We start from the raw sequence: 12597 nt of genomic DNA on the forward strand, positions 1-12597 counted from the left end.
CAGTAATTAAGATTATTCAAATATAAAGTTCTAATAGAACAAGAAATTTGAATGACTGGTCATGCTAGTTGCGTGTGATGACTTCTTGGGTCCTTTATTTGTTCAGACTAATGAACCTACCCGAGGCCCTCCCATTCCCCAGCTATCCAGTCCTTGTACTGAGCTGTTGGAGCAGGCTCAGATGGTCGCAAGTATTCAATGGTGTACCAAAATGATGAGAGGGGGAAATACATGCAGTCCTGGTAGATGCTGTAGTGCACGTGTCCTCTTACCGTAATGAGGACTTGCTTTGTTTAAAGTAGTAGAGCTCAACCCTGTAGATGTAAAAGGAGAATTTTGTCTGTGTTTACGTGAGTGAGCTGGTTAATCCAGTTGTGGGCAGGAAGACAAGCCTTCCTTACTCTCAAGTGAGCCCAAGGTAATGGATTTCAAAACGGAGACGAGAGATTTAGGGAGACCTCAATGCAGCCTTCCAGTACCTTCAGGGAGCTTTTTATAAAAAGGAGGGAGAGAGGGTTTTTATATGGGCAGATAGTGACAGGGCAAGGGGCAATGTTTTTAAACTGAGAGTAGGTTTAGGTTAGATGTCAGGAAAAAATTCTGTACTGGGGGAGTGGTGAGACCAAGGGGTAAGTTGTCCAGAGAAGTTGCTGATGCCCCATCCCTGGCAGTGTTCAAGGCCAGGCTGGATGGGGGTCTGAGCGACCTGGTCTATGAGTGGCACCCCTGCCCATAGTGCTGCTGTGCAAACTGCCTGAGAAAAGTGAAGCTATTGTAGTTATGTCCTGTATATATTCATGGTGTGAAATCTGCTCGGTTTTTTTCTGCCTGTACTTCATCTTTAGCATGTTTGGTATTTTCTTTGATGGCTGATGGGGAGTACTGGTGTTTATTGTATACTGCTGGTCTTCAGTGGTACTTTTTTTCTCAAGGAGTTATTTGCCCTAACTCAAAAGGAGCATGATAGTGGTGGTGAAGGTCAGTAGCAAGGATAGGACATAGAAAGTATTTTAAAAGGCTAATTTTAGTTAGTGTGAGTGATCTTGCTGGACTGCCAGCAGTCATCCAGTCCTGTTCTCCTTTGAATTGCATTCTGATGGTACATGTCTTTTCCACTGATAGTTGAATGTACCTTGGGAGATTGTCTTCAGTAGGCGAAAATTCTTTTTCAGTCTTCTGGTCTCTCTTATCTAAGAGGTGCAGTAGCATTGTCAGGAATGCATTCTGAGTGCCCAATATCTTTAAGGAGCCGAGGTGCTTAAGGGTTGGGTTTTCTTTGCGGGGTTTAGGCTATAGATCCTAAGGAGACTCAGTGCCACTCTAATACTTTATTTCCTTTTTCCACAAGCCTGATTGGTCTTGTTGCATTGAGCTCAGTCATCTTTTGTCAGTAATGACTGATTTTGCCCAGAGAACTAGTGCAGGTTGTGTGTTTAGGTTGTGAATGTGATTATATGGGAATATGAGATTGTCTAACCTGGATTTACTGCTACTTTTGGTCTGCAAATATAAACACCTGGAGGGTCATTGCAGTGAAAACACCTGGAGAAACATTCTAGTGAAACTCCATGGGGAAGGTGATATTTTGTACTTTTGGGATACTTCTTGTGGTTTATGACAAAGCATTCTGTATGGTGTATAATTATTAGAAAAAAAAAAATAGGAAAAAAGGGAAAGGGAACAAGCCACCAAATTAAAAAACCCAACCCAAGCAAAACATCACAAAAAACACGTGCATCCTCCTAGGAAAGACTGAGTTATAAATTATGCACAGTTTTCCCTGTCTTTTGATAAATAACTGCACTTTTTACCTAGAAACAGCTGATTCCAAAACAGAATACTACTTTCTTGACTTAATTTTTTTTTTTTTTTTTTTTTTTACTTACAGACTATGAGAAGACACAGAAATGAAGTTACAATTGAATTGCGGAAGGTGAGCCTGCTTTTGTTTCTCAGCTGTGTTACTTTGCTAACAGTGCTCTGGTGTCTTAACTAAATATTTTTCCATAAGCTTTGCTTTATAGCCCCAAACTTGCTTAGAAAAAGTGTAAATTTGTTCAATATACTAGCTAGTTTCTAATTTATTTTTCTTATCCAATTTACGAAGCTTGGTACAACAGGATAGCACTGCTTTACTCCAGCATATCACTTGGAAATTATCCATATTCAGTTTCTGTACCAGTTAGTACAGTGGAGCTGTCAGCTGTTCAAATGTTTAAAATCTCTGAATGGGAAAAGAGAGTTTCAGCATTTAGAAAGTGAGGTTGTTCATTTATTTTGTCTCCTGAAAATTGTTGCTTCCATGCTGTAAATGGAGTTAATTTGGGGGTAAGATTTTGGCTATATTGGGTAAATGTCAGCAAGGCTGGGAAGATCCATGAGTATGAGAGCCGATCTAGTTTACTGCTCTGCCTAATTAGAGCATTTGTTACACTCTGGCCCTTCAAACTCTTCCAACAGCCTCTCTAGGCACCTCAAAGACTTGCTCCTGAAGGATGTTTTACAAGCTAAGAGAAAGGGTAAACTTCTAACTGCATTAGGGTACCTTTAGTGTATTTGAGGACTTTGTACTGGCCCCTTTAGTTTTATCCTGTTGAGACACCTTCAGTTCTTCACCGTTTTCTTGAACATTCTCTTTCTTAGATTTGACTTGTTGCTGCTTCTCACACCCAAACTGCCTGTGTTTTTCTGGAAGCGTAGAAATCTGAAAGGATGTAGGCTGTAGCTGAGTTTTAAATGGAATAGTGAAAAACAGTTCCTAACACAGTATTCCTCTTTTTAAGTATGTTGTTGACAGGCACACAGTCTGTGTATGCTTCGTACACTTCTTAGAGTACCACAAAGCAAACGTAGTTGTTTGCTTTGTTTGTGTAGTTAAATAAATGCAGATATTTATTTTTTTACATTTGACTTCTGTCTTCTGAATTGTATCTGTTTTTTCCAGTCTTTTCCATTCTTTTCCCCAGTATGTTTCAGGGCTTCTCCAGCTTGGTATAACCTGTATTTTCTATTATTTTCATTAATGACCCAATAAGTGTTCGGTTTGAATATTCTCAGTATAGCCCAAGCTCCTTTTGGTCTCCCATTTGATGCTTATCTCCAGTTTCCCAGTTGAATCCTTGACTGTTTTAGCGGTGCTTGCTTAGGAGTGCACACCCACCAAATTCCATCTCTTTTTTTTTTCATTATTTGCAAACTGAGAAGACAGAATCCTTGCTAAAATCAAAGTGAAGAGTTTGTAAATAGAAACTATGTTGACAGAAATCAGCTTGACTTGTTTTCGAGAAATTTTGTCTGCACTTATCACCTGATTGTGTAGGAGCAACCAAAAAACCATGTGCTAGTATTTTCCTGGGATCCTACTGTTCCTCTTGGAAAGAGGGACTTAGTTTTTTCAGGTCTTATGGAAAAACTTCTCTATCTCATTACAATATAAACAATAACTATTTCTCAGATTCATCCTGAGACTATTATAATTAGTCAAAGAAATATAATTTGATCCAGATGACTGGAAAACCATCAGCAATAGAAGTTTATGCTGACATGTTAGAGGCCCTCTTTGTTCAGAACTGGTGTAAAATTCACTGTATAATTGAAATCTGGACTGGGAGAGTAATTCATAGCGCTTGGGCAGCCTCTGCCTGCTAGCAAAGCAAACTTGTAAAAGATGGCTTAACTAATGCAGCATATCCTTATACAGCTCATTAAATTGAGATGGAGTGTGAGTATTCCAGTGCAATCTTTGGAGAGAACGTTGCAGTACAAAGTGAGAATTTTAATTTTAATTTAATTCTTATGATTGGCTTTTGTAACAGATCACAATTTCAAGGCCAGTTTATTACAGAAGCTTGGTGGGGAGCAAGTCAAACACTTAAGGCAAGGATGTGTGGAAGGAATCCAGCATGTGCCAGTAATATGTGAGTGAAAATGAGGAGGAAGCCTATGAGCTGCCAGTGACTTCTCACTGAAAACTATACATGCAAAGATCACTTACAGATTTAGAGGAGAAGCCTGAGCACTGGATGTAGAGGTCAGACTGTAAATCAAGAGTGAATAGCAGTTGCAGCGCTCTTAAATGCAGGAACTGGTGTTCTTCTGGAGTGTTGGTTAAACATCTTCACTGCAGAGACCAGAAAAAATCTGCTTTAATAATAAATTCAGCGTGTGTCAACTCAGCTGGTGCTGGTGGGCAGCTGGTTTGCTGTGGGAACTCTGTGGCAGATGAGATTCTGTACCTTTGCTTCTAGTAAAGATTTGAGACTGAAATGCAATGGGATATATTTTATCAAGTTCCAGCAGTGGAAAGGATAAGCTGTAATGTCATTACTGCTGTCTTTACGGTTAACACTGCTGCTCTAGCGTGAGTATGCCAAATACGGGAAATTTTTGGCATGACCTTAGTAATCCACCAGTGCTTCTTCAAAGGAAAGGGATGTCTTCTCTCCATCCCAGCTACCAAGATGCTGCATGTACACCTGGCTTTGAAGAAAGGAGATGAATTGAGTGTATTCTTGATCTGTACAGTTGAAGCACTACATAGCCATGGGTTTATCTTTTGAATCAATGTGGATATAAATATTAAGTGAATGGATCTGATGAAATTGCTTACATATCTGTTTAGTAAGATGGAATAAATAAAAAATCATGGCTTTGAACAGTAGTAAACAATTTCTGCATGCATCAGTGTGAGATGTTTATTCTCTTGAAATTACAGACATCAAGGTGCATTTGCAATGCATTCTGTGTTTCAAGAATATATTATCTCTATTCACTATCTTCGCACCACAGCTTTTATTCAGGAAGAAGCTATTTCTTCCCTGTTTGTTTTTTTTTTTTTTTTTTTTCCCCCAATCATTTATTATTTGTTTAGGAATTCAATTAACAAAGATGAACAAAGCTATCTGACAGGAAAAGGTAGGAGTATTCTGGCAGATTCCAGGTTGAGGCATGGGTCAATATCATGAGCCAGTCAGATGACACTCCTCATGGTCAGGTGCTCTTTTACTGATTCCATATTGGCTTTGTGTTCCATGCATTTTGAGAATGGATGTACTAGATTTCTGGAAAGATAATCTTGGTCTCTGATTATATTGTTTGTACAGCAACAGGTCTGAGAGCCTAGACAATAGCAATCTCCCTTTCCTGACACTTAACAGTGTCAGTTTCAGCACTGTCAGTGTCAGGTGATGGAGACTGCATCAGGATTTAGAATATAAAACTTTTCAGTGCAGTGTCTTGGTGAAGTCTGATTTAGTGTTTATCACTTGATTTCAGCATCCCAGAAACCTGAAGGCTGCTCTGTTAGTAACAGAGACCCTGGGATTAATTGGTTTAGTCTGTTAATTTCAATCTAAAGGGGCATATGGTGGGTTAGCAGTGGTTAGGATTCAGTTTAAGGTTCTATATCTAAATGAATCCCATAACTCCATTGCTCTGAGACATCCTTTGATCCTGGGTGCTTGGATTTCTCTGAGGATGAAGTTTGACTTGGGCTACTTGTGTGCCTACAGAAGGGTAGCCCTTAGCCAGGTCAATGATACGGTCATTGAGTTGGATGTCACCCCTCAAAGGAAGCCTTAGCACTCCTTAACTCAGCAGAAACACAGCATACTGTCATGCTAACTGGAATCCTAAGAACTTCCGTGATCTCTCACAAGGTTTATTTTTGGCTTTCTTGGCAAACTCAGCTGCCCCTGAGAGCTCATAGACATGAGCTCATGAAAGCTCTAATTGCCAATTAAGTTTGGTGCAAGGCAAAGCAATTATTTGCTAAATAAGTGGTGAATTAAAGAGTCATGGGCGTATGTCTTTTTTTACCTCTTTCCCTAGCATACTGTCCTTGTTCCTACTCTGATCTTTCTTAAATAAGATTGCTTATGTTTGTGATAGCTCCTAGATAAAGTAGAAGACTCCTTGAAGAAAGGAATCTGTCTTCATGTTGCTGGGAGTGCTAGGGTGGAAAAAATCTTTTTTCTGATTCTCAGTAAGTCTGAAAATCCAGAAGAAAAAGAAAATACTTAGTTTCAGGAGAGTAAAACCTATATCAGTTAACTGTCTTTTCCAGTTTAGTATGTATGTATAGCTTTTCATTCACTGTAAAGAGCATATTTTAGTACAACATATAAGTCTACCGGTTTGAAGAATGACTACAATTACAGGGACACTGAAGCACTATTAGTATGTTCTTTGGGAGGCTTCCCTATCAAGTGTTAGCTGAAATTCTTGAAAAGAACTTCCATTTACCCTGCCTGAACTGATTCATTAAAAAAAAAAAATACCCTAAGAGGAAAGTTACATTCCTAATGGTTTCTTTTAGAGGCTTAGTTGAAAAGGGCTATGAAGAAATTCTTTGGAGGCTTGCTTGAATCTGTTTTGGTGAGATCTTGCTGTTCCCTGACTTAGGAGGTCTCAATCTTTGCAATCCATGCTTAGGGCTTAGGCTGTACACTGGTGTCTGCTTATTTTTAGTCAGTCCTCTCCTCTTCTGAGACACATGAGCATTAACTGAACGGGAACATTGTGATTGCTCTCTGTTGTCACAAAGGTGAATTAGCAGGACTCAAATGTAGGAAAGTTGCCTACATCTTCTAACTCTGTGTCTGTAGCTGTATGCTTTACCTAAAGAAGAATCTTGGAATCAGTGGTAGCTTAAAAGGGATGTCCAGGAAACCTGAATCTGCCTCCATCACTGGCTTGAACCCTTAGCCTTTCCTTGGATGTAATTGCAGGGGCAAGAGCTGCATGTTGTCATCTGTGAGTATATCTAATACTGGCTAGCATTAATAACTCCAGTTTCTAATGCTGAAATGTGCTTGAAGTTCTGCTTTTTTGTCCTCAGAAGATTCAAAAGTAATTATCTTAACTTTCATGCCACAAGAACTTCTACTGGCTGTTGAGCTACTAAACTTTCCCCTGACATGAAGAAACACTTTGTAATGGTATTTGTTATCTGCAGGCAAAGATTTTCTTGTTAATTTCTTTTCCCTTTTAATCTTGAAGCCTCACAATAGCTGACACTCATCACAGAGCTTTTCTGTATGCTGAAAAATATGTAGAAATTCATATTTGACACCTTTCACAGTTCCATTAGAGCATCCCATTGGCCATGTTCCCTAGTACTAAGTGCAATGCAGCAGAGCTTTTTGGATGTTTCCTTTATCCACAAGGAGTCAGTCTTCTGTTAAATCATGTTTTTTAACATTGAAACTTGCTTGCATTGGTCTGTGTTGTTTTTTTTTTTAATCCTCTGGCCATCTTCCAAGAAGATGGATCTTCAGGACTTGAATACTTACTGTTCATATAGCTTGACCATGCCAGTGTCAGTGAAGCAAATGATGGGCATCTGTCATAAAAACTGGACAAGGAAGTGCACTCCTGCTATTATTACTGTTATCTATTCATTTGACATGTTTACCAATGCCTGTTGTCTGTAAGGAAACCTTTGTAGGCTGCTGTAGTGGGATTCTACCAGAATGTAGGCAGTGCTTACAACCAGCAGCTGAACACCTGTTTATGAACTTCCATTCTTACTGTACATAGCACACGTGGTTCATGGTTCCCTTTAGAAGGAGACCTGCTAAATTCTGTTTGTGACAAGGTTTTACCCTTCATCAGCCATTCCACTCTGACGCCTCTGCCTCTGAAAGGGCCCTCTTGCCAGGCTTTGATCAGGACAGCTGTATCCAGGTGTGTTCATTTGTCTTTGTTTTCACGAGCCTACAGAAGAGGCTGGTGCTTAGATTTAGGCAAAACCTTTTTGAGTTTGTTACAATATGTCAAAATTAAGCATTTTAAAGCCATGGCACGCTGCAAATCATCTTTTACCTTACGTAGGAGGGTGATTGGCCTGTAAAATTACTGGAGAGAGCAGTTTAGCTGTCCAGGGGTTGGAACTTTTGCAGATGGACAGAGCTATTTCAGATAGCCTTAGAGACACTGTTTAAGACTGAAAGGTTTCATGAACACTTGGACTTTGTAAGAAATGCTAATCAGAATAGAAACTTTCCGTACTTCTCAGTTAAGTACTAGCCTCTCTGCCTCAGGCTGCTGCGGAAGCTCCTCTGTATTTGTTCTGATAGTTGTTTTTCAACCCAGCCACCTGCAAACAGTGAGTAGCCACAGGAGCATTCTTGCTCCTTCTTTCTTTCCTTGAAAAGGAATTTCAAGGAAATTGAGGTAATTTTTTTTCTGAAGCCCATCACACCATACGGCTGATGGGCCTCAAGACATTGCCTCCAATCACAGAAATTGCAGCATCATTCTGTGGTCAGTTATGTCCTGTGAAGTTTCTTTCTCTCTCTTTAAGAGGGTGTAGTATCTTGGCCTTAGAATATGGACTGCTACTTGTACTTATTTTGGTTCAGGTTAGCAGGAGGAGGCATTCTCTGAGGTACGCTCACGGTGCTGAAGGATTGGGTAGTTGTGTGTGCAGGTATAGAAGGCTTACTGGAACAGGAGCAAGCCAGGCTCTTGTTCAGCTCAGTGTCTGGTGTGGGAAAACCAGGTAAATGCATTACAGGGCATTACATCTTTGTGGTGAATCCATCAGTTAATGTTTTCCTGCCTGATGCAGTGTGCCTGTGTTTAACTGCCTGCTCCTTTCCATCTTCTCTCCAGATCCTCTTGGTACCAAAGCGCCTGTGGTGCTTGTCTGTGTGGATGTGATCCATGTATGCAGCCCTTACTGCATGGCTCTGGAGAGGCTGCCACAGCCGGTCTAGGCACTCCTTGAGGATCTAGTTTCTGTCCTTAAAACTTGACTAGAATTAAACTATGCTAAGTCTGTGGGATGTTGTCTTCTGCATTAAAGGGTTATTCTCATGCTTGTTTGTTCTAGCTTTGTCTTAGCTGAAAAAAAAAAATAACATATTGGTTGGGAAGATTTCTAACTTGATTTAAGTTCTTTCTAAGGTATCTGAAAGGTAATCGAGTCCTTGGAATTGCTGTTTTATATAACATAAAATATTGGGGACCCTTCAACACATTCTGTTCAGAGGCTTTTTTAAAACAAGCTGTGGTGTAATAAAATCTCATTATTGAGTACTGTGGTTATCAGATAATTAGAGACTAAAAAGCCTCCCTTTCCGTGCTAGTGTACTAGATTTATTCTAGATGTTAGAGCTAGCTCTTATTATTTTTCAACATTTTGCAGCATTAAAGAATTAAATCTTAATTAGCTTATAAAAAAACAAAACCAAACATAAAAAGGTGTTCAGATGTACTGCATCATCATCATCTTCCATTGTCCCTTCTGTCTTTGTAGCTCTAGACATACCAAACAAAATATTAAGTCTAAAATTTAGAAGATACCATTTCATAGTTTTGGTATAATACTTTTAATACATTTTAAACTTGTAAAAAAGGGTAAACAATTGATGATTTATTTTTCTTTCTTTTTAAATTACTGTTTTATGTCTTTCATTACATTAGGAATGTTAAAATGAAATGTTAAATGGGTATTTTACCACTGAAAAGATAATTTTATTATTTTGTAATTCCTTAGAGGAGCTAAGACTGGAGGGTGTCTTGTTTTAAGTCAGAAATTAGGCTAACAGCATGAGTGGGAAATACTGCAAGGGCCAGTGTGCATGGAGCATGCTACTTTACACAGAAAATACAAATAGATGTGACATGGGAGCTTCAAAACAGGTTTAGCTGAAAAATAATCTTACACTGAAAAAGAATTTCTGTTAGGTGTGGCTAAATGTTAATGTCATGCAGAGCTAGGAGCATTATGAATGCCGGCTAGAAAACTGATCCCCAGACTGTAAGTTTTAATTAATTCAAATGTCATGGATTTGTTGTAGATCTGTCTGATTAGCAAGCTGCCAGATTCTTACAGCTAAAATACTGCGAATTCTATTTGCAGTTACAAATGCCTTTTTTAAAGGCAACCTTATCTATACTTACATGTTGAAAGGATCCATTGTGTATCACCTCCCTGTACTAATAAGCATTAAAAGTGGCTTTATTTTTTTGTCATTTCTTTACAGAACAAAAGAGATGAACATCTTTTGAAAAAAAGAAATGTTCCTCAGGAGGAAAGCTTAGAAGATTCTGATGTTGATGCTGACTTCAAAGCAGTAAGTTCCTTAATTCTGGAATTACTTTTAAAACCTTGGTGATGTCTCTAAACAATGTATTCTGTAATCTTGCAGTTATTTGAAAGCAAATTTATGAACTGATACACTGTTAAAATAAGTTTGCTTGTATTAAATGTTTAAGTAGGCTATAATATATCAGCAAAATTACTAACGCTTTTTTTTTTTACTTTTCAAGCAAAATGTAACACTAGAAGCTATACTTCAGGTATGTTACATTTAACTTTCTTTTTCTTTTTTTAATTGGAAGGATGTGTTCTGTGCATTTTTAATTTTTACTGGGTTTTTAAATTGTTTTTTTTTCCAGAACGCCACAAGTGACAACCCAGTGATCCAGCTGAGTGCTGTCCAAGCTGCAAGGTAAAGATAAATAAAGATATGAAAACATAATTTATGCATATTTTTTGTTATGAAAGTTACTTACTTTTACTTTTGATTTCACAGAAAACTCCTATCCAGTGACAGAAATCCACCTATTGATGACTTAATAAAATCTGGAATTTTACCAATTCTGGTAAAATGCCTAGAAAGGGATGATAAGTAAGTATTCTTTTAAAATTTTTCACTGTTACTGGAAATCTGTATTTAAAAAACAATCATTTTTTGAAATAAAACTGAGGATTCCAGCATCATATAATCTGACACGGTGGATCACATTCCATGATAAGAAATCACAAGTTCTCCTTCTCACAAGCTAGGACTATTTATTCTGCCACTGAAATGTAATTTAATTTTTTAGAGCTTGGTGGAGCATATCCAGCTGATGGAGAAAACCTTACTACATTTCTCATTGGTTTTTAATATTTCAGCCTTTTAGTGGCTGTTTTTAAGAAACCTGCAACAGGGTTCTTGTGTGTATGTACATGAAGGCAGAGAACATTCCTGGTTGTGCACAGGGGTCTTTTCCAGAATATATTTGTATTTTCCATTAAGATTATTAGCTTAAGTTTCTGGTTTCTTCTCACTGCAAGGTGTGTTTCCTTCTGGCTCTCTGCTGCTCTCTTATGTGATGATAGAACATGGTGAGCATGCTCTCTGAGTCTTTTTTGGAAAACGAAGAGCTTCAGTAAAGAAGGTAGAGAACACTGAGCATATAACTGCAAGCATTTAATGACATGTGAGAAACAAAACATGCCATATTCAACAAATCTTGAGCCCCTGATTCAGATAGATAGGGTTTAACACAATTGAGGTAAATATTTTCGGCTGTCTTTGATCTCAGGCAGACATGAATGTATTTATAGTATTTTTTTTTTTCAATGTTATTTCTGTGGCTATGAGAGCTAGGAACTTCAAAAATATGGTTTGGTATTTTCAATATATTTTGATGGCTGCAAAACTATGAGCTGCAAGTAGGGGTTTTTTTTCCTAGCTTGTTTAACAAAACAGTTGCTTAGAAGGCAGCTGACAATAACATTCAAATCAGGAGAGCATTTTAAAATGAGTCATGAACGCTTGTCTGCTCTAGAATTAGATGGTTCAGTGCTTTGAAAATTCTTTTAATTTGAATCTTCTGCTAGTTTTTGTATGATTTACCCTTGTAAATGTTTAATAAATCTTTCAGAATTGAACTCAACATTTTTTAAGCAATCCTTTTAATCGTGATTGCTATATAATATTTAGTAGAGTTAAACTCTGAAAAGGCTTTTCATAACAAATTATTAAAGCTGTTGTTCATGTTATACTTGAAAGCTTATCACAAGAGAAAGAAAAAAGAGACTAAACTAAAACTAGAGTTTCAGTGCACTTGATCCTGAAATTTAAAGATTTATAGGTAGCAGCTGACAGGTACGACTTGTTTTTACCTCCTGTTTAATTCATTTGCAATTCCATCCCCAATAAAACCTCAAATTGCTTTGGAAATTAATACACAAAAAAGTTTAGAAGAAGCAGGTATTTATGACTATATATAAAACATGACTGATAAAGACACAAAACCCATGGAGGTGAAACAGTCACCTAACAGTAAATATTCTCTGTTCTTCCTAAATCCAGACACTTTGAGTTGTGCTACTGAGCGTGGGCTGTAAACTCTTTTGTAGCTTGTAGAACTCTTAACTTCTAGTATTTGCTTGAACAGCAGCTTTCATGCAAACTGTTTTACTAAACTACTGTTGGCACAGACAACAGTTAACAGACATCTTGAAAGAGATGTTCTCCCAGCTTTCATGACATTTCTAACTAATTTTATCTGTGTTTAATAAGTCAGGTGTGATGCTGTTTTATCATACTGATTCTAGATCTTTCCCCTGTCTGCGATGGTGCAGAAAAATGTCTGTATCCAAGTATACCAGCTTGCACTGGGTCTGGAATGTAATGATGAAAGAATCAAGTTTAATTGGCTCTTCGGATTTTTTTTCTTTGTTACTGATATTAATTCAGAGAGATGGATGGTTTACAAAAGGTCAGAGAGTGCAAGATCTCTCTTTTCTTACGGCTTTTGCCCTGAAAAGTCCAGGCTTAAATGTCGAGTTTTTTTAAATTTTAGCCCAGTGGT

At 37.9% G+C, this 12597-nt stretch overlaps 1 protein-coding gene across 2 annotated transcripts in view; it reads left to right on the plus strand.

Moving 5' to 3' along the window:
* KPNA3 (karyopherin subunit alpha 3) overlaps positions 1-12597 on the plus strand; it is a 47257-nt gene that overhangs the window by 17726 nt on the left and 16934 nt on the right. For both annotated transcript variants that reach the window (XM_040054563.2, XM_040054565.2), the window contains 5 exons: positions 1889-1933; positions 9993-10082; positions 10279-10308; positions 10408-10460; positions 10545-10640. In XM_040054563.2, the coding sequence (XP_039910497.1) occupies positions 1889-1933; positions 9993-10082; positions 10279-10308; positions 10408-10460; positions 10545-10640 (314 nt within the window). The remainder of the gene's footprint in view (positions 1-1888; positions 1934-9992; positions 10083-10278; positions 10309-10407; positions 10461-10544; positions 10641-12597) is intronic.

This window comes from Hirundo rustica, chromosome 2, assembly GCF_015227805.2.
Source record: "Hirundo rustica isolate bHirRus1 chromosome 2, bHirRus1.pri.v3, whole genome shotgun sequence".
Taxonomy (NCBI): Eukaryota; Metazoa; Chordata; class Aves; order Passeriformes; family Hirundinidae; genus Hirundo; species Hirundo rustica.